General features: G+C 41.3%; 1 protein-coding gene across 1 annotated transcript in view; it reads left to right on the forward strand.

Annotated features, from left to right (window-relative positions):
* NELFA (negative elongation factor complex member A) overlaps positions 1 to 20418 on the forward strand; it is a 45083-nt gene that overhangs the window by 7400 nt on the left and 17265 nt on the right. The window contains exons 2-6 of the mRNA XM_032775946.2: positions 8834 to 9005; positions 10260 to 10421; positions 12041 to 12130; positions 17467 to 17597; positions 18724 to 18793. Of these exons, the coding sequence (XP_032631837.1) occupies positions 8834 to 9005; positions 10260 to 10421; positions 12041 to 12130; positions 17467 to 17597; positions 18724 to 18793 (625 nt within the window). The remainder of the gene's footprint in view (positions 1 to 8833; positions 9006 to 10259; positions 10422 to 12040; positions 12131 to 17466; positions 17598 to 18723; positions 18794 to 20418) is intronic.

The raw sequence follows: 20418 nt of genomic DNA on the forward strand, positions 1-20418 counted from the left end.
GGCGGCGGTTCCCGCCCCCTCCCCGTTAAATGTCGTCTGAGGAGCTGCGCGCCGAGTCTCGCCCCCGCCCGCCGGACACACCCCCGGGTCGGCGAGGGGGTATTAGTGCTGCGCCCCACCTCCCCGGGGCGTTACACTCAGTAACAGGCCGCTGAGTATCAGTACTGCATCTCCCCCCTGCTCCTGCCCCCCGGGGCGTTATATTTAGTAACAGCCCACTGGATATCAGTACTGCATCCCCTCCCCACCCCCCGCTCCTGCCCCCCTGGGGCATTATACCGAGTAACAGCCTGCTAGGTATACCCTTCCCCTGCCCGAGGGTATCAGTACTGCATCCCCTGCTCCTGCCCCCCGGGGCATTATACTCAGTAACAGCCCACTGGGTGTACCCTTCCCCTGCCCGAGGGTATCAGTACTGCATCCCCTGCTCCTGCCCCCCGGGGCATTATACTCAGTAACAGCCCACTGGGTGTACCCTTCCCCTGCCCGAGGGTATCAGTACTGCATCCCCTGCTCCTGCCCCCCGGGGCATTATACTCAGTAACAGCCCACTGGGTGTACCCTTCCCCTGCCCGAGGGTATCAGTACTGCATCCCCTGCTCCTGCCCCCCGGGGCATTATACTCAGTAACAGCCCACTGGGTGTACCCTTCCCCTGCCCGAGGGTATCAGTACTGCATCCCCTGCTCCTGCCCCCCGGGGCATTATACTCAGTAACAGCCCACTGGGTGTACCCTTCCCCTGCCCGAGGGTATCAGTACTGCACCCCACCCCACCCCACCCCGCCTGCTCCTGTCCCTGCCCCCTGGGGTGTTACACTCAGTACCTACCTGATCTGACTCCACACAGGCATCACCCATAATTCCCTAGCTGCCCCCTCCCTACATCCACTCCCAGGGGGTCTACCTGCCAAGCCCTTCCCCCGTTCCCAACCTGACCAGTCTCCCCAGTTTACACTGAAATAGCTGTTCTGGATTGAGTGGTCAGCCCATTGAGACCTCATGCCCTATGTCTCTTAGAGGGGAGACGCTGGGAGCCTCTGCCTGATGGGTGACCTTGGCCAAGTCCCTTCCCTTCCCACCTCTGTGCCTCAGTTTGCTCATCTGTAAAATGTTACTGTCCTCTTTTAATGAAAGTGCTCTGTAAGACCTAGGTATTTAGCATTATTTGTTTAGCCAGTACTTTGAGCTTTCAGTCTGTGATGTGCCCAGACACTTTCCTAATGGAAAGTGTAAAATGTAATCATAACTGTTACTTGTGGGTGGCACCCATATAGGTGTCATACATTCAGTCTTAAAAAGTCCCATCATTGCTCTCTTGTCTAAAGTGTGTGTGTGTGAGGGGGTGGTTTTTCATCTTTAGGCTGATGAGTTATGAACTGTGAGACTTTCACCAGGTACAACTGCTAGTGCTATTGGCTTCCTTTTGGGGGATTGTGTCTCTGGGCCAGCACCTGTGCTTAGAAGTAGGCCAGAGCAGCACACTATGTAGGGCAGTGGTTTTCAACCTGTGGTCAACACAGTCTGAAATTTCTGAAGGGGTGTGCTGCTCCATTTGAAATTTTTTAGGAATCCATAAATGGCGGGTGGAAAGGTTGAAAACCACTGATGAAGGAAATTTGGCACAGCCTATTTCCTGTATCTCTCTTCCCTCAACTGCCGTCTGCACAGAAGCTGAGTCTAAGGCTTGGTTTACACCTAAAACTTAGGTTGTTCGGGACTGTGAAAAATTCGCACCCTTCAGAGGCATAGTTAAGCTGACCTAAGCCCCTTATAGATACCGCTAGGTTGATGGAAGAACTTTTTTGAAAACCTCACAAGGGGTGGATTTACCACAGCGATGGAAAACGCCTTCTATTGCTGTCATCTACAATAGTGGTGTGCAAACTTTTCCAGTCACCCCCCCCCACTTACCATTTATGGAATTTGTTGTCCCCAGCCCATTGCCACCCTTACATCTGTGCTGCGGGTGAAGAGCAGCAACTGCTGGCCAGGCATTGCTGCCCTTACTTCTGCACTACTGCTGGCAGTGGCGCTGGCGCTGCCTTTGGAGCTGGGTGGCTGGACAGTGGTGGCTACTGGTTGGAGCATTTGTGGTGTTTGCAGCATGGGAGGACTATTTTTTTTTTTTTTTTTTTTTTTTTTTTAAATCCTGCCTCCTAATCCCACATGCTATTACTGGAGGATGGTGAACTACGCTAATCATCAGCCAATGACTTTAAAGTTAGTTGAACAAATTTTTACTGAAGTAAAGCTTTGGAATTTTTTAATGCTAGTCATACCAAAGAAATCCTCAGTTGTTTTATTCCCCCCCACCCTCCAAGAACCTCTTGCTCCCTGCATCCCTCCCCCCACACAAGTTTGCACACCACTGGTCTGTAATGCAGCACTACAGCTATGCTTCTGTAGCACTTGTAATATAAACATAGCTTAAAAACCTTTATAGGGAGGACAGCAACAAGTGCTGAAACTCGGAAAAGGGAAAAGCAGGGGTCTCTAGAGGGGATAGGGGAGGGATGTTGAAGCTCGAATGTCTAGGGGCTAGGAAATCAGAGTTGGCATGGCTAACTGGAGGTAGGAGGATGCTAACAGTCTGAGTGGTCTGTCTTGAAGTGATATTGAGTTGGAAGTCAGGAATCTGCTGATTTGTGAGGGAATAGTTTGATAATGGGAGGGTATTCTGGAGCATACATTTCCACAACTTGAGTCTTGAGGGATTTGCACTCTACTTCATGGCCCACATTGTTCTGTTTCCTGACAACACCAGTGCAGATAGTGTGCTGGTTCAGCTTGAATCTCTCCTTTTCCCAGTAGATGTGCCCTTTGCAAGAGACTCATGTTTATAGATGCCATTGTCAGATAGGATATGTTGTTGAGGTGTGACAGTGGTATTCTAAACATGGTGTGGGGAAAATTGTAAATAACATGATTAGTGCACGCTTCACCCTCGAAGTTACAACCAAATGTCCTAAAAGATATATGCACAAGCAATTGGTTTCAGAGTAGTGTGACTCAGAGTGGCTCTTGTATGTTTTTCTGTGCAGTCATTCAGTCTGTGTCGCTGCAATCTGCTTTAAAAAGGGCGCCTTCTTAGCATATCTGCTTCCTGTGTATCTTTGAGACATACTGTAACTGCTTGCTAAGTGCCTGTCACAGCTCTGTGTGTCTCTCACATTACAAATTAAATTATACTAAAGAAAACAAAATAAAGCGACCTCCCCAAAACTAGAAAATAAGAATCACTCACCCCAGTCACACATGATCCCTCCATATCAAGACCCTAGCTTTCATTACACCCAGAACTAGCATAAAAGCCCCAGAAAGCTTAGGTAAAGAAAGGGACCTGTTATGTGCCCTGAAAGTTACCAGATTAGAGGTATTTTGGACCAAGAGGAGTGAATTGAAAAGTTTTGGGCTCTTCATGGAGAACACTTGACTGGCTCTTGTCTCAAACTGATGGAGCTGCAGCTCGAGTGACACTGTAAAATAATCCATTGAAATGCTGCAAAGCCATCCATCAGAACAATACTTCTGAGATACTTTTATTAAAATATCTCCTTAAAATTAATCCAAATTTAATTAAGCGGGGCAGGTCACTTCACTCATTTTGACTTCTGTTAGCCTTGCAGACTTGTTCAAACTATTGAAGAGTGAGCTAGTTTCTGTTCTACCTCATGTATTATCAAAACGACCAGCTCAGTTCTAAATATGAAAACTTGTACTGGTGTTGACAGAAGCAGAAGTGCTGACTTTTTCAGATTCTAGATGGAGTTTGTGGAGCTAGCAGCTACAAATATTATTGTTTGACTTGTAAACTGAGCAAGCTTGGTCTTCAGAGAGACTTGCACAATGTAATTTTTTAGTCCGTTTGCAGTGTACTTGTGATCTGATAAAACTGCTAGGGTAAGTGACTTTTTCCTCCATTTTCACCCCCTCAAAACATAAACATAAAAAAAATCATTATATAGGTAAATTCAGTTGAAGATGAAAACTTGGGTAGTCAGATCCAAAATCTTTTTTTGCATTAGTTTTGCATTGTTAATAAAATAACCCAATGGAACAAAGCTATTAACCAAAGGGAATTTAGTGATGAGCTCATTGAGAAGGAACAATTGTTACATCAAAAATGCTTTGTTTATTATTGCTCAGATTAAATGGTGATGCTAAGGAAGTCATGTCAAACAGTGTTACAATCACACTTGTTATAGGATTACTTTAAAACAAGTAACAGCTGCTATTGAGCATATAACCTTACAATTTCTTGGTCTTTTGCACCAGAACAGCATTCATTTTTATATACGGTACAGCACTGAGACAGTGTCCTCCCTTAACAACAACTAATAGTAGTAATAATAATTAATTAATACAGGAGATCTGTGGCTGTCTAAGAGTAAAAATTCTTAATGTATATTCAGACTGATTTTTTTTTATTTTTTTTGAATTAGGTTGTATTATGAGTTGAATTGACCTGTGAAAATCACTTAGATTCAGTGTGATTGGACTTCTTTAGTGTACTGTATGTTTTTCGTTATTCCTCATGTACATGTCTGCCCTGATCAGGTGTTAGTACTCAGAGCATTGAGGTGGTTTCTGAAAATATTACGAGATTAGAAACAACATTGCATCAGCTTTGTGGCTCTGAATGATGTGTACAGTGTGTGTAACTGGTGTATCATGTGTAGTATAGGTTTTAAACATCAAATTATATTGTGTTCTGTGGATGGTAGGTTGAATATAGGCTTTTTAAAGAGACAGTATTTTTCATCCTTCTAAAATAAGCACTGGGTGAAGTATACTGGTTAACAGTGGAACAGGATAATTTGGAAACCACTTCTTGACTACAATGAATGTTGGGATTAATAGAATACATGGTGTTGTTTGATTTAAAAAGGATTTTTGATAGTCACTTGTCCATTTTTAATCCCTAAACCTCTCTTGGAAGTGGCAAGTCTATCTAAGAATATATCCAGCGAAGGTGATTCACAGACCTCCCTTGGCAGCTTGATCCATTGCTTAAGTGTTCTGCTCTTTTTTTGTCTCCTAATATTTTGCAACTTCCTTGGTACCTTTCATTCAGGAACTCCAAGTGTTTTACAAGTATTAATGAATTAATTCTTCCAGCACTCCTGTGGGGTAGGTAATTAACCTACATTTTCCTTACCACACCATAAACCCATTACCACTTGTTTGTCCTCATTGACTAATTAGAATAATTGGTGCCTGTCTTTTTAACATCTCAGTGTATTTGTAGACAACTGTTAAATTCATTCGTCTTACTGCTTTTCTCTAAGCTGAACATGGCAGTTCTCCTACCCATTCCCTAATGGATTCATTTCCCTAAACTTTTGTTCTTTTTCTTCTAAACCTTTTGCAGCTAATCAGAGTTTTGAAATGATATCGAAAGGTCAATGCAGTTCTGAGGAATAATTACCCTTATTTATTTTGCATAATATACTCCTGTTAACGTGACCCATAGTGGCATGTGCATTTTTCTGCCAGGATTGCATTTACTCCTTTATGGCTAGGTTGTGTCATCATTATCTAGCCCTGTAGTTTGGGCATTGTGGTGTTGTGCTGCCCCTGGAATACCCTGGGGGAGAGATTGTCTAAACCTGGAGTAGTGTTTGCACTCCCTGATGCACTAGCACAGAGGTTCTCAAACGGGGGGTCGGGACCCCTCAGGGAGTCATGAGGTGATTACATGGGGGGTCACGAGCTGTCAGCCTCCACCCCAAACCTCACTTTGCCTTCAGCATTTATAGTGGCGTTAAATGTACTAAAGTGTTTTTAATTCATAAGGGAGGGGGTTGCACTCAGAGGCTTGCTGTGTGAAAGACGTCACCAGTACAAAAGTCTGAGGAAAAACCACACTCACATAACTACACTGAAGGGTGCGGAGTCAGGGCTCTGCCCCTTCCACCTTCGTGGGTGGGAAGCCAGCTGCCTCTTGCACACTGGAAGTGGTAGTGTAAAGCACTAGAATAAGGGAGTAGGGAGTTCTTTGAGCTGCATGTAAGACAATCACTATCTGTCATAATTTGTCATCCTTTACATTTCCCTGGCCCTCACTCATATTTCCTATCTTACAGTTTATTGAATCTGATTTTATATTGATCTTGGCCATTTTTCCATTTTATTAATTATATACTGTATTTTAATCCCTTGCCGCTAGAGTATATGTTATCCTTTTAACCTTTATCATCTGCAGATATTAATATACTCTCCACTCCATTCTTCAGATTAATGAAAATGCTGATTAATAATAGACCTTTGTGGAATCCTATTCAACATCACCTTCTTAATGGACACTGAACCACTAAAAACAGTTTAGGTTTCTTAGCCAGTAGTGAAACTACTTTATAATTCTATTTAATCCACACTGCATTAGTGGTAGAAATGGAAAGAAAATTAATAGGAACTACTTGGATGAAGTCCTGGAGCTCTTGTCTGGTTTTCTTGTCTGCAGCCAATAACTTTTGCCTTCTCTCTCATCCCCAAATGCTATGATTATTTGAAATTCTGATGGCTGTTTGTTACTAGTGGAAAATTAGTTTTTGTTTTTTCATGTTAATCTTTATAGCAATGTTTGTCCAAGTTAAAGCCTTGCCATATTTTTGGCTGTCTGTACAAAATGTAATTAGCGCCTCATTTCCACAAGTACTAATTTCAATCCTTTTTTTTAAAGTATTTTTGCTAAGCATTGATGTTTCAGGCAAGACCCATAACGACAACTGACAAACTATGTTGGATCTGATCCTGAAGTCTATGCTTAACAAGAGACTCGTTGGAGTCAATGAGAGATTTGCCTAAGTAAGGATTTCAAGATTCGGTCCATAATGAAATTAACAATGTTTTAATGCTTTGAAAAGTAACTGTAAAAATGGCATGTGAGATTCTATGTGCCTCTGACTTGCATATCATATATGCTCAGCTTGCAAGTGAATACATATTTTTCTAACTGCCAGACCTGTAAACTTAATCTGGGATCAGAGAGTCCAGTGGTGGTCTTCCTGATGCAAAACTAGAGAAAAAAGGAGTTTGAGGAGATATATAAAGGGGAGGGCATTGAGGGTGCTTGGCCATATGTAGAAAGCAGCCTGAACATAAATCACTAACAGAATGGTGGGAAGAGGAGACAAAAGATCTTGAGACTGAGGAAACTTATGGAAAAAATTACCACCAGATCAGCTGAACCAGTGTTAAAACTGGTGGGAATCATAATGTAGACAGCTTAGTCAGGTTCTAGCATCCTTTCCATATTACTCAAACCTACTGAAAGCTTTATTGATTGTTCTGTGTTCACACTTACAATCCCTTAATATCTCTAATCAAGTTCTAGAATTTGTATTGTGGACTGGAGATGTCAAAGCAGTCCTTTGACCTGAGAAGTATCATACTCTTCCCTCCCATTCCCTACTTCATTCCTTTTTTAAAATGTAGCAGAAGCAGCTTCTGGTAGAGGCTGAAGCCCAGTTTGGCCATCTTGCCCTCTGTTCTAGGATGACACTGGATTTTTTTGCAGTGCTTAATTTGTAGCAGGGCTGAGTCCAGCACCTGTAGGCTTGGCAGTTCATAGCCCTGGCATCTCTGGGCTTGCTGCATCAGTTTTGAAAGTAAAAAAAAAAAAAAAAAAATTGCTTGAGTCCCAGCATCTAGTTGCTTGAGCCCGGACACCTCTTTCATTACAAATTAAGCACAGTTTCTTGTGAGGATTTGGGAGAGGGAGGCTTTAGGGGGAACAGGGATTAGAAACTTGTGGAGACTTCTGTGCACAGCATAAATGAGACCATAATTTAGCTTTCTGTAATTTAGGGGGTGTGTTGGGGCAGAGGGATCACTATATAATCAACAAAATCAAAAGGACTATTGACTTTATTTCTGAGGTCTAAAGGTGCTTGGAAAAAGAAGGGAGAACTGGGTTATAATTTAATAATGTACTATTTCGGTATAATACATTTTTTTTAACAAGCAAAATATGTTCAAATAATAAAAGGTCTGTTGTAAATTAATAAGAAAGGAAATATAGAGTTAAGGATGAATATCTCTCCTTGACTTGTCTTGTTGTGTTTGAATACCTGAAAACAGTGTAAATTGTGCCATATGTACTGCAATATGTGCTCACAGTGGGATATGAAAAGGGCCACGTCTCAGTATTAAGTCTTAGTTTCCTTGCACTTGATCTTAAAATCCTTAGTGTTAGGGCTCTGTATTGCCAATAGTCTTAATAGTGGTCACATAGTTTATGTTGATTCTAATTTTTTCTTGTGCTCTGGTAAGCACATGCTGCCTAAACCCACATATTAGCTCTGCAAAAGTCTGGAGAGATTTTAAAAAGTCAATTTTTAATGTTCAAATAAGATATTTTTAAAATTTTTAAATCTGAATTTTCAACTCTCTCAGGGACTGAGCTACCTGTGAATAAAGTATAATGATTAAAACGAAATTTCAATATGTAATTTCAGTGAGATGATTGTATTTGATTTATTTTTTATTTATGCTACCAACTAATAGATATTTTGATTAGTAGCTGAAATAAACTTACTTTCCCCCACTACAATCTTATGACTGCTTTCCTTTTTCCTCAGTTGAACTCCCTGAAATAGGTTTTTAAAAATCCTCTTTTCTTCGTGTTATAACTCTGTAATAAAAAAGATGACCTTGGACATATGGCTTAAAGGCCTTGTTTAGCTGTGTTAGAGCATAATATATATGGGTTCCCCACAGGAAGTAAATATTGTGCATGTTTGTGCTGGTTTCTGAAAATATTTCCAAATACAAAGCAACCTTCTTAAAACTGTTTCCAATTTGTTGATTTTCTTTTCTCTTTTTTGTTAGATGAAAGGTGCACTGACTGAAATTATCCAGCTCGCTACCTTGGATTCAGACCCCTGGGTCTTAATGGTAGCTGATATTTTAAAATCCTTTCCAGATACTGGCTCCCTTAACCTTGATCTTGAAGAACAGAATCCCAATGTTCAAGATATTTTAGGAGAACTTAGGGAAAAAGGTAAGCAATCTTTTTTGTCTAAAATTACACTGCATATTTGACACTTTTGCATTCAAACCACTGTGGGTGAAAGTCAAAGAGGCCAGGATTACAGCCTATGTGTTTAAGAATCTAATGGGAAGCAATAAATGTGGGTTGAATCCAGCAGCCCCTTTGCCCCAGGAACTGTTCCATGTGAGGCAGTAGGACTATGTTAGGAATGCCTGATGTATAATTTAATAAATATTACTTTGGGATTAAACTTGTATAAACTTTTAAAAGATCATAAATTAAACATTGTTTTATTCTTGTCTTGCATTTTTTTACTAATCTTCAAGGGACTTCCTGTTGTCTATTTTGTTATTTAAAACCCTCACAGTAGGAGAGGGGCTCTGTGCACTTGTTCATAGTTACCATAGCATGATATTAAGCTTTCTCTCTAAGACCCTGGTCCCAAAGCAGTGAGCTTTGTGTGGGCAGACCCCTGTATGGAGCCTTATTAAAGATGAGGGTATACATCTGTACTTCGAGGAGCCAACTATTGTGCTATATAGATGGACTGCAACTATACTAGCAGTTCTTAGGAAGTGTCCCACTGGTGCAGCTTCACTACTGATGGCAGCAGTGAGAGCATTAGTGTAGACTAGACTGAGGCAGTTAAAATGCCATGTATATGCTAGGACTACCAGTGATGCAGTACCAGTGTTAGTGCAATACAGGAACTATCCCAAAAGTTGGAAGTGTAGAAGAGCCACTGAATGGAGTGGACAGGAATGGTCGTAGGAGCCAGGATGCAGCAAAGTAATAGAAAAACTCCTTGGAAAGAGTACTTCATCATGCTTGAAAATAGGAGTGATCATTTGCTGGTAGAAATCTTCACCTCTCGGTATTTTGTGGTCTGCCGGATTGTGTTTTCTGTTTTTTGTTTTTTTTTAAATGTAGCTTCTGAGGATTAATCTTCAGCTGTTTTTTCCAAAGTACTGAAATGTACAATACTTTTAAATAATTTTACACTTGACTAGACAAATCTAACATGGCCATCTTAAAAATAATATATTTCCTGTTAAATCTTGGTGAAGGGTTACTTGCTATAACATAGCTAGGGTTGGCGGGTTTCTGGAAGGCTGATTATGAGCAAAACAGAAGCTTTCCACAGCGCCTGAATAAATATTTTGAAGTTAAAAATCACCTGCACAAACTATATAAAAGTTGTCTTGTAATTATCTGTTCAAGAGGTTCTTTTACCCACATGCATTATGTTAACTCTTTATACAGTAAGTGAATGTGAAACATCAGCTATGTTGCCGTTGGAGTGCCAGTACTTAAACAAAAATGCCTTGACAACACTAGCTGGGCCACTTACTCCCCCAGTGAAACACTTCCAGCTGAAAAGAAAACCCAAAAGTGCCACTCTTCGAGCAGAACTCTTGCAGAAATGTAAGTAGTAAACCAGCTAGTTGATCAGACAGGATTGTAAAAGGAAGGCATAGAATTCAGTCTGGTTCTTCAGTACAGGAACACGTATCATATCTTCCATTCTTACAAGAATATGTACTGGCTGGTTTTCCACAATACACAACAATGTGCAGAAGATCAGGACTCAGCCTATCAAAGCCATTCCGACTGTCACCATATTAATATGCTAGTCTTGTTTTTGTAATCTTAAATGCTGTTCAGATTTGAAGGTGCTAAAAAAATCCATTCTTTTTCCACCCACCCTCCGCCCCCTAAAAAAACCAACCAACCAACAAACAAGCAAGTTTAGATTCTCTGATGGCTATATTTAGTAAGCTCTTTTAGAGACCCATCAGGGAGAGCTTTGGTTAAGGTGCTTGGGGCTCTTACCACAAAAATGAAATTGGAACCTAGCTGAGCTCTGTTGTCGTGTTTTTTGCAACAGGGAGCAGCGGCAGCCAGTGCATGCTTTCCCTTGCTCAGTGTGCCTGCTATGAGTGAAAGCCAAGAGGATTTTCCTTAACAGAAGGCAGGAAGTCTAGCCACAGCCATTCTTTAACTGAATGAACTTAAAATATTGTACTGTACACTGCACTTTGCTGTAGCAACTTGCTTTTACCTTTCTTTGAGTTGATTAGTCAATTGGATTGAATTAAAATATCAACTTGAGTAGCTAACCCCTTTTTAAATGAATTTTTTACATTTTTAACTTTCTGCTTTCCCACTCAAGTACAGTATATACTCTTTCATTAGCTCGTTCATTTGTGAGCTGACCCCCCCCTCCCAAAATGAATGGGTAAAAGTAGCAAAAACTGTATGACCCTTTCATAAACTGACCCTGTATTTCAGGGGTTGGAAAACTTTGGCTCCCAGCCCATCAGGGTAAGCCGCTGGCAGGTTAGGACGTTTTGTTTACCTGGAGCATCTGCAGGCATGGAGCCCCTCAGCTCCCTGTGGCTGCGGTTCACCGTTCTGTCTCCCCCATCTCCCATTGGCTGGGAATGGAGAACTGCTGCCACAGGGAGCTGAGGGGCTCCATGCCTGCAGATGCTCCAGGTAAACAAAACAACAGTGTATTAGATCAGGGATTGGCAACCTTTGGTCCGCGGCCCACCAGGGTAAGCACCCTGGGGGGCCGGGCCGCTTTGTTTACCTGCCGCGTCCACAGGTTCAGCTGATCGCGGCTCCCACTAGCCGCGGTTTGCTGCTCCGGGCCAATGGGGTGGCAGGAAGTGGCACAGGCCGAGGGATGCGCTGGCTGCCGCTTTTGGTGGAGACCCATTTATAAGCCAACCCCTGCTCTTTGATGCATCACATTTTTACCAAAATATTCGGCTTATGAACAAGTATATACGGGATATTGTTTATTTTTGTTACTTTGCATACTTCTGTAACTTAGATTCTGTTACACAATCCTTTTAATTTTTTTTTTTCCAAATAGTGAATTATGTGATTTGTCAAACATTGATGACCTATGTCAATTAAAGATACAGTTTCCCATCTTGTACTAGATTAGGTCCTAAAAGAATTTTAGATAGGATGTGCAGTAGTTTTCATTTCAAATACAAATTTTGAAATAACTAAAGCATTTCTCTTTATAGCAACAGAAACAGCACAACAGCTCAAGAAGACTGCAGGAGTGCCTTTCCATGCCAAAGGAAGGGGGCTGGTCAAAAAAATAGATACAACAAGTATGACTCGTTTTTATATTACTATTCGGTAGAGAATAATTTATATGTCTATATAGCTCATATGTAGGTAAAATAGTGTTTGCAAAGAATCAAATTGCAAGGTTTATATTTTTAAAAACTGGATTTCAGAGAGGAGGGAAATTAAGCTCTATGGAAATATGAAAATAGAAAAATAATGATGCACTTTAGTGAAGTAATCTTAAATTGACTTTCACATATGGAAAGGAGAACATATGATAAGCATAATATGGGGTAATTATTCCAGGTGAAATAGTTTGAAATTCCTCCTTGGAATTTTTTTTCTTACATGTATAGATGAGGTTATATATAAAAATAGTATATTTCATTGTAATTCTTAAAATAAGGTTCAAAACTGTCAAACCTAATGCGCAGAACTGTTTATGTTCTTGGTAATTATAAGGGAAAATGCAGATAAAGCCTATCAAACACTGACTCGGAGAGATGCAAAGAATGCCTAGCTCTTACTAATGATATTGTAGTACTTGAGAATAGTTGTTTTCTAAATGTAAATAACTAGAAATGTACTGACACTTCAAGATTTTACGGGAGCAGTAGCACCACTACAGTTAAAATTGCACTCAAGATTTCCATTTTAATGGAATGAAAAGAGTCTATAAAATGTCACTGCTCTGAGAGGATCAGTTCCAAGTGTTTGTTGTAATTTCTGAACTGCTTCAATTTTCTGTATCAGTTTGTAGTGGGAAAAAAAGTTAAGACCAGTTATGCCAGTTTTTGAAACTGCTGTGCATCTAAACAATGTTAGTGCTTGAAGCTTTTCCTTCGGGGCCTTCCTACAGCAATCTGAAGAGTGAAAATTGGTCTGATTCTTTGCTATGAGTAGATTGGAAGAATACTTGTTAAAAGTTGCATTTCGTTAAAATAAATAGTTATTTAAGCTTTAAAATGTTACTGCTTGAATGTTGACATTGATACAGTGGTACTGATCAAGGTTAACACTGGTATAAGGTAAGGTATATTGGTAGCACAGGAGCTATGTGGACACAATTTGCTGAAGACTCAAGTTGTTCTGAGATAACATTAACACTACCATTACAATGACAAGGGGTTTAGGATGATCTAATTTATCAGACATACTGCTTACTACCACACTACAGGAGTTCCGACCCTAATGAAGTGTGTCTTTGTCCCCAGCTAGAGGACAGACTACAGATAGTGGTTTGTCTACTCTAGACTTGGAGCTAATAAAGCTGTCTCTCTAGCTCAAGCACTAGAGGCTCATACTTTTAGATCCAGAAGTCTCAGGTTCAATCCCTTGGATACATGTGGGGATTGACACCTCAGAAGCTTAGGACCTCAGATGTTTACAGTGTTTCTCTTCGTATCCCACTCATCAGGCTTTTCTAGTGCAAAATAAGCCCTGGACCTCTGGATTTTAAAGCTATTGTTTTGAGCTAGAGGATTAGGCCATTTGGGCAAAGGCAGAGGCAGACTCTAAAAGCTTAGTATGTGGGGTAGCCACAGTAGGAAACAGTCTTACAGGGTTAACATTGGTTACACTTTTCTTTTCTTTTCTTTTCTTTCCTAGAGGAGATGGTTCAGGGAATTTTAAAATAGGTTATATCTTACAAGTGGTGGAGGACAAAATGTCAGTGTATTCTGAATCCTTGTGCCATCAGACATGGCCTAGGGTTCAAACAGTGTATTAAACAGTTTAATATTTTTTGGTCATACATAACAAATGTCATCACTGTCAGCCGCTGTTGGTCTTGCCTTGTGTGCAGGAGCTAGTCTCACCTGCAGGAGCCCCCATGCATGTGCCTTCCTCTGTCTGACTTCCTGATTCTGGCCTCTTTTTCACCCAGCCCCAGCTTCCTCTGGCAGATTGAGAAGCTTCAGTAGGCTCAGACATGCCTGTGATCCCGGGAAAGGATGCCAGCAGGAATGCATTGTAGGTCACTTAAGATTTTCACAAAGATACATGTTACGTTTAATCCACATGTGACTCTTCTTGGGGGTACCTATGGTGACACACCTGTACCACCTGCCCTCATCTGTGCTTACTATAGGTCAGTTCCCCAGCTTCACCAGTCTCTGGAAATACAATCACTGACTTCCAGGCTCTGCAGGCACTGCTGTCTTTACAGGTTAACAATAGGCACAGTCCAACCCCCGAGTTCTCCATGTGCCCAACCTCTGATCTCTGGATGCTCACATAATTCCCAGAGCCTCTGCTCCCAAAAGAGCAGTACATCTCAGTTTACCATTTATACCTTAGATCACAGCTCTGCTTAACACCCAGCAGTTAGAGACGCTTACAGTAAAAAGAAGATATATATTTAATGAAGAACAGATCCAAGTGATAGCAAGTAGAAATATTGGAAGCAAAGGGTTACATATAACCAAGTTCATAATATGCATTCTAGAATGTAGACTTATTTATTGGCCAAGGGGTGTCTAAGTTTAGTTCACCCCAAAGTCTTCCCAGCATTTTTCAATGAAACCTGGCTGTGATCCTTTTTTCATAAAGCACACGTGCTCTCAGCTTACTTTCTACATGAAGGATGCAGAGTGAGTTCCTCTTTCTACAGTTATAGTACAAAAATCTATTGTCTTCACTTGTAAACTGGGATTCTCTTCTGCTGGGTTATTTCTTCCTGTAAATTCCTCTCTTGACGATCTTACAATCCCTTCGTTACTGTTCAGCTCAGACTATAAATGGGTATCCATTGTGAACCACACAATACTCAATTTACATATAGCCAGAGAAACATCTCTTGCCTGAAAGACATGTCTCTATCACCTTCTGGTAACCAGCTCCAATTCACAGATCTTAGGAACATAATTTTCAATATATATACATGGCTCCTTGAATATTATCCATGTATACATTTCACAGTGATTATGCTCACTAGGGTTACATCGCACCCTTGGCAAACTAATATGAAGACATCAGACCCAGTGAATCCCTGTATCACTTATGTGCCCTTTTGCCTTCTGCCAGGTGGCACCAAGATGTCCTGGGTCACACCACACAACTGCTGAGGTGGAAAGTTTAGTAAACATTTTGGGCATTTGTCACATGTTAAGTGCTGGTGTCACACACTTAATGTGACCATCCACAGATTCCCAGAATACTGGGCATTCCAGCACTTCTGGGAACTGCATGACCCCACCCCTGCCTGTATGACCCTTCATTCACAATGCATGCAAGATCACGCTGGCAGGGATGGAGTGGCGCACTCTTCAAAATGGCATCCCCATCCAGCACTAAACAAAATTTATGTCCAGTTTTGTCCCAGTACTGGACGGGGGACAAACTAGCCAAAAAGAGGACTGCCTCGTATAAAACCAGACGAGTGAAATCTACCAGTATGTGTAGGAGACCAAGGTAGAGAGGCGCGCTGCACATTGGGTCACATTGAGGATGCACCCAGAGTAGGAGCATGGTAGCCAGACCTGCTGTTGGAGTGCAGACATGCACCCTGCTCCTGGAACCACTCCTGCCTGTATGCAACTTCCAGAAGTGCAGGTTAGGCTGCAGCGTTTTTTAGGAAGCAAGTGATGGTGTAGACTCCTTTGCAGAGGGTTACTCTGGCTGATGGATTATCATCACTGCTAAATACAGCTGATTGTTTTTTACATTCAATAACATTTTTCAACAGTGATAGAATGTTAGAGACAAACACCTATTCTCTTCTATGTAGCTAATGAGGCACACTGCACCCTCTCACACCTTCAGGTACATCTATGCAGCCGGAAGTAGTTTCAGGCAATGCAGTTTCTCTATCTCTATTTCCTCTTCTACCTACAGTAGATGTTTCCTGGAACTACAGTTATCTGTGCTCTTATCTGCCTTTTCTCAACCAGGCAGTTGGAAGGCAGTGAGGCTGCATTATCAGTGTCTGGTGACAAGGAGATGTAGAGACATGTTGTTGTCTGCCCAAGTGCCCTCACAAGAAAAAGGAAGGTGGTAGAACAGATTTCTGCATAACACATGAGAACCTTCAGAACATCTGAACAGCTTCTCAGAATCATGCTTGGATCTCTGAGAGGAAAGAAGAGAAGCATCAAAATACAATCTTATCTACCCCTATCATCAGGATCTGCAGGAGAGTCTCATAAGCTTATGGTCAATAGCATCAAAAGTCGTTGGACAATTAAAATAAAATCTCTACATGGAAACCTGAGTTCCCTCCATCCATAGGAGAAGATAATCAGCCAAGAAAATGAATGGATACACTTTGTTAAATCCAGGCCAAAAACCTGATTGAAAGCAGGAATGTCAAGTAGAACACCAATTACTTTTGTCCCCTTCCTAAGAAAGGGGAAGGTTGGAGATATCAAGGTGGCTTCTAACTGCTTGTTTGAGGGAAGTTGATAACCAATATGTTGCTCCTTCTGATAGCTTAACTTCATATTAGCTTATGAAAATTAAGCTAAGTGCTTTCCTGCTTTATTTATGTATGCATCCAAAACACATCTTAAAGCATATTAAGGTTGCAAAGTCAAGGACTCAAAAGTTAGGAAATGTCCAAATTAAAGCTGCTTGTGTTAAAGCTTCATTTGGCACCCTTGCATTATGATTTAGACTTTAATTACATGATTACATACTATTATTTTCCACAGAGTCTCTGTCTCATTCAGGGAATGGATAGTCACTCCATGTTTCCTTTATCCTCCACATTCCCTCCATACCTTTTCTCTTATGCAATCCCACCATCACCCTCTGCTCCTATCCATCCTCATCACCAGCTGCTGCACCCCTCTGACCCTCTCTATCCTCTGGCTCCTGCAATCTCCAATATATTTCAGCCAGAGATACGCAAATAACATGGTCAGTTTCATCTCAAAAGGTTAAAGCATAGTAAAGTTATAAGCAACTGAAAACTCATCAATATCATGGAAAACGACAGGCAGCCTTAACTATAGGAGGCGCTACCAGCTGCGCCTATAATTCACCTTGATTAAATTCAGCCTTTAGCAGTAAGCAGAGTTTGATGTAGTTCGGTAGCAATATGTCTCTTTTAATAGACTGCTTTATTTAAATTCTTGTGCATGAAAAGATATCTGTATGCACCTAACTGTGTAATAATAGTGGCTCATCCTTAAACCTTTGGGTCACAAATTCTGACCCAGTGAACTCCTTTAATTAACATTTTTACAGGCTAAAATAAACCTCTGAAGTCCATCTGATGTATATCTATAGTCCATTCCATCCAAAAAGCTTTTAAAGCTACAGTATAAGAAATGAGAAGTCTCTAGGAGTCCAGATCTCCTCATTCTTTTCAACTAAGTGGATGTTCATTACAACTGATGTTGTTGGTTGGTTTGTTTTTTTTTTCTTTTCCTCAAAGCCCCACTCAAAGGAATACCAAAACAAGCTCCATTCAGGAGTCCCACAGCACCTAGTGTATTTAGCCCTGCTGGAAACAGAACCCCTATACCTCCTTCAAGAACACCTCTGCGCAAAGAAAGAGGAGTGAAGGTAGGTAGTAGCCTTTTTAAATACTCTTGCATTTTCCCATTAGTCCCCAACCTCTAATCAAAAGTGAACGATAGTTTGCTGACATTGGTTATAGAGCAGTTAATTTTTTTTGTTAGTTTCCAAAGTATTTCAGCAAATACTACAAATCAAATACTACTCTTTTAAAAATGAAAAACCAAATGCACAATTACAAAATGTGGAATAACTGGGTAGGTTGCAGTACTGCTGAAAAGGATCTATCTGGTGGTTGTACACCTCTACCCCAATATAATGCGACCCAATATAACCCGAATTCAGATATAACATGATAAAGCAGCGTTCCGGGGGCCGGGGCTATGCACTCCGGCGGATCAAAGCAAGTTTGATATAATGCAGTTTCACCTATAACACGGTAAGATTTTTTTTTTGGCTCCTGAGGACAGCATTATATCGGGGTAGAGGTGTAGTAGATCACAAATTGAATATAAGCTGACAAAGTGATTAGGTTGCAAAAAAGGCTAATATTCTGGGGTGTATTAACAGGAATGTTGTATATTAGACATAAGAGGTAATTGTCTTGCTGTGCTCAACACTGGTGAGATCTCAGCTGCAGTATCGTGTCCACTTCTGAGCGGCGCATTTTAGGGGAGATGTGGTTAAATTGGGGAGAGTTCACAACAAAAATAATAAAAGGTTTAGAAAGCCCAATCGATGATGAAAGGTTAAAAAACTGGGCAAGTTTAGTCTTAAGAAAAGACAGTGGGAGGGAGAGAAGGTACCTGATAAGTTTCCAAATACGTTAAAGGCTGCTTTAAAGAAGACAGTGACTGATCTCCATGTCTGCTGAAAGTAGGACAAGAAGTAATGGGCTTAATCTGCAGCAAAGGAGATTTATATTAGATAATAGGAAGAACGTTCTAACTGTAAGGATAGTTTAGCTCTGGAATACTTTTCAAAAGGAGGCTGTGGAATAGAAGGTTTTTAAGAACAGGTTAGACAAACACCCTTTAGAAGTGGTTTAGGTATACTTGGTCCTTGGCAAAGGAGACTAGACTTGGTGACCTCTCAAGGTTCCTTCTAGCCCTGCATTTCTGTGAATTACCTTTTGTAAGGCATTTCAGTTCAATAATGAATTTTTTTTTGGTAGCTACTAGATATCTCAGAGTTGGATATGGTTGGTGCTGGTCGTGAAGCAAAGAGAAGAAGAAAGACTTTAGGTTGGTACGACATGTCTGTAAGGTGTATAAATGTTAATAACTGAAACTACATTGAGAACAAGATCCAGATATCAATTTCATTTTCTTAAATCCAACTCTTAATTTAAAATTAACATCAACTCAGATGGGTTTAAACTTGAGGGGAGGGTCCTCTCTTTGGAAAAAATGGCTACTAAACTTCCATAACTGTTCTTTGAGATGTGTTGTTCATGTCTGTTCCAAAGATGATGACTCCCAAGCCATGGCGCAGGTGAAGGATTTGGAGTTTATTGGCATGCTGATTGTTAATACTGCTTGGCTGAAACCTGCATCATCTCTAGCCTGTTGGGTGATGGCGTAATGGGATGCAAAATAGTGAACTGATGACCACATTGCCGCTCTACAGATGTCCTGGTTAGGAACTGGAGCTACAGTCACCACTGAAGATGCCTGAGCCCTCGCAGAATGCGCTGTCAGGGCAGGAGAAGCAGGGACCTTTTGCCAGGTCGTAGCATATGTGGATACGTGATGATAAAATTCTCTGGGCCAAGAATAGAAGACCTTTTGTTCTGTCTCCAATGGCTACAAAAAGCCAAGTAGATTTTTTTTTTTTTTTTTTTAAATGATTTAGTCTTTCTGTGTAGGCTAGTGCACGTCTGATGTCCAGTGAGTGGAGTCTCTATTCCTCCCTGTTGGCATGTTGCTTCGGATAGAAGAACAGTAGAAAGATATCCTGGTTACTATGGAATTGTGAGACCACCTTTAGAAGGAAGGCCGGATGTGGCTGCAACTGAACCGTGTCCTTGAAGAAGACTGTACAAGGTGGTTCCAAAGTAAGGATTCAGATCTCCAACACCCTCTCTCAGAAATAATGGACACCAGGAAGGCCACCTTCCAGGATAGGTAGAGCAGAGATCACATTGCCAGCAGTTCATATGGAGGTCCTATTAGCCTTGCTAACACCAAGCTGAGGTCCCAGGGAGGGATGGCTGCCATATCTGAGGGTATAACCTCTCCAGGCCCTTAAGAAAATGACTACAATTAGAGTTTGAGAAAACAGAATGACCGTTCACCCATGGGTGAAGAGCCGAGATCACAGCTAGATGGACCCTAATAGATGACACGGTTAGGCCTTGTTGTTTCAAGTGGAGTAAGTAATCTAAAATGAAAAGTGGTGTTGATTGTGCAGGTGAAACACACTTCTGATAGACCAGTTCAAGAATCTTTTCCACTTCGGCAGGTAAGTGGCTCTAATGGACAGTTTTCTGCACCTTTAAAGCACCTCACAAACGAGCTCAGAGCATGCTAGCTCTGTGGGGTTCAGCCACAGAACTTCCAGAGCGTGAGATGAAGGGACTCTATGTTTGTATGATGGCTGTGGTCCTGGGAGATCAGGTCCAGAAATAGAGGCAGGCAGATTGGCGTTTCCACCGAGAGGTGTAGTAGGGTAGTGAACCGTGCTGATATAGCCATGCCAGGGCTATTAGATGCGTCTTGTCCCTTCTGACCTTCAAGACCTTGTGAATGAGAGGGATGGGAGGGAATGCATGGAAGTGATGATCCATCCAAGGGAGGAGAAAAGTGTTTGAGTGATCCAAGAAGGAGCAGAAGTGAAGACATTTCTTGTTGTTATGCTTTGTCGTGAG

This window comes from Chelonoidis abingdonii, chromosome 5, assembly GCF_003597395.2.
Source record: "Chelonoidis abingdonii isolate Lonesome George chromosome 5, CheloAbing_2.0, whole genome shotgun sequence".
Lineage (NCBI taxonomy): Eukaryota > Metazoa > Chordata > Testudines > Testudinidae > Chelonoidis > Chelonoidis abingdonii.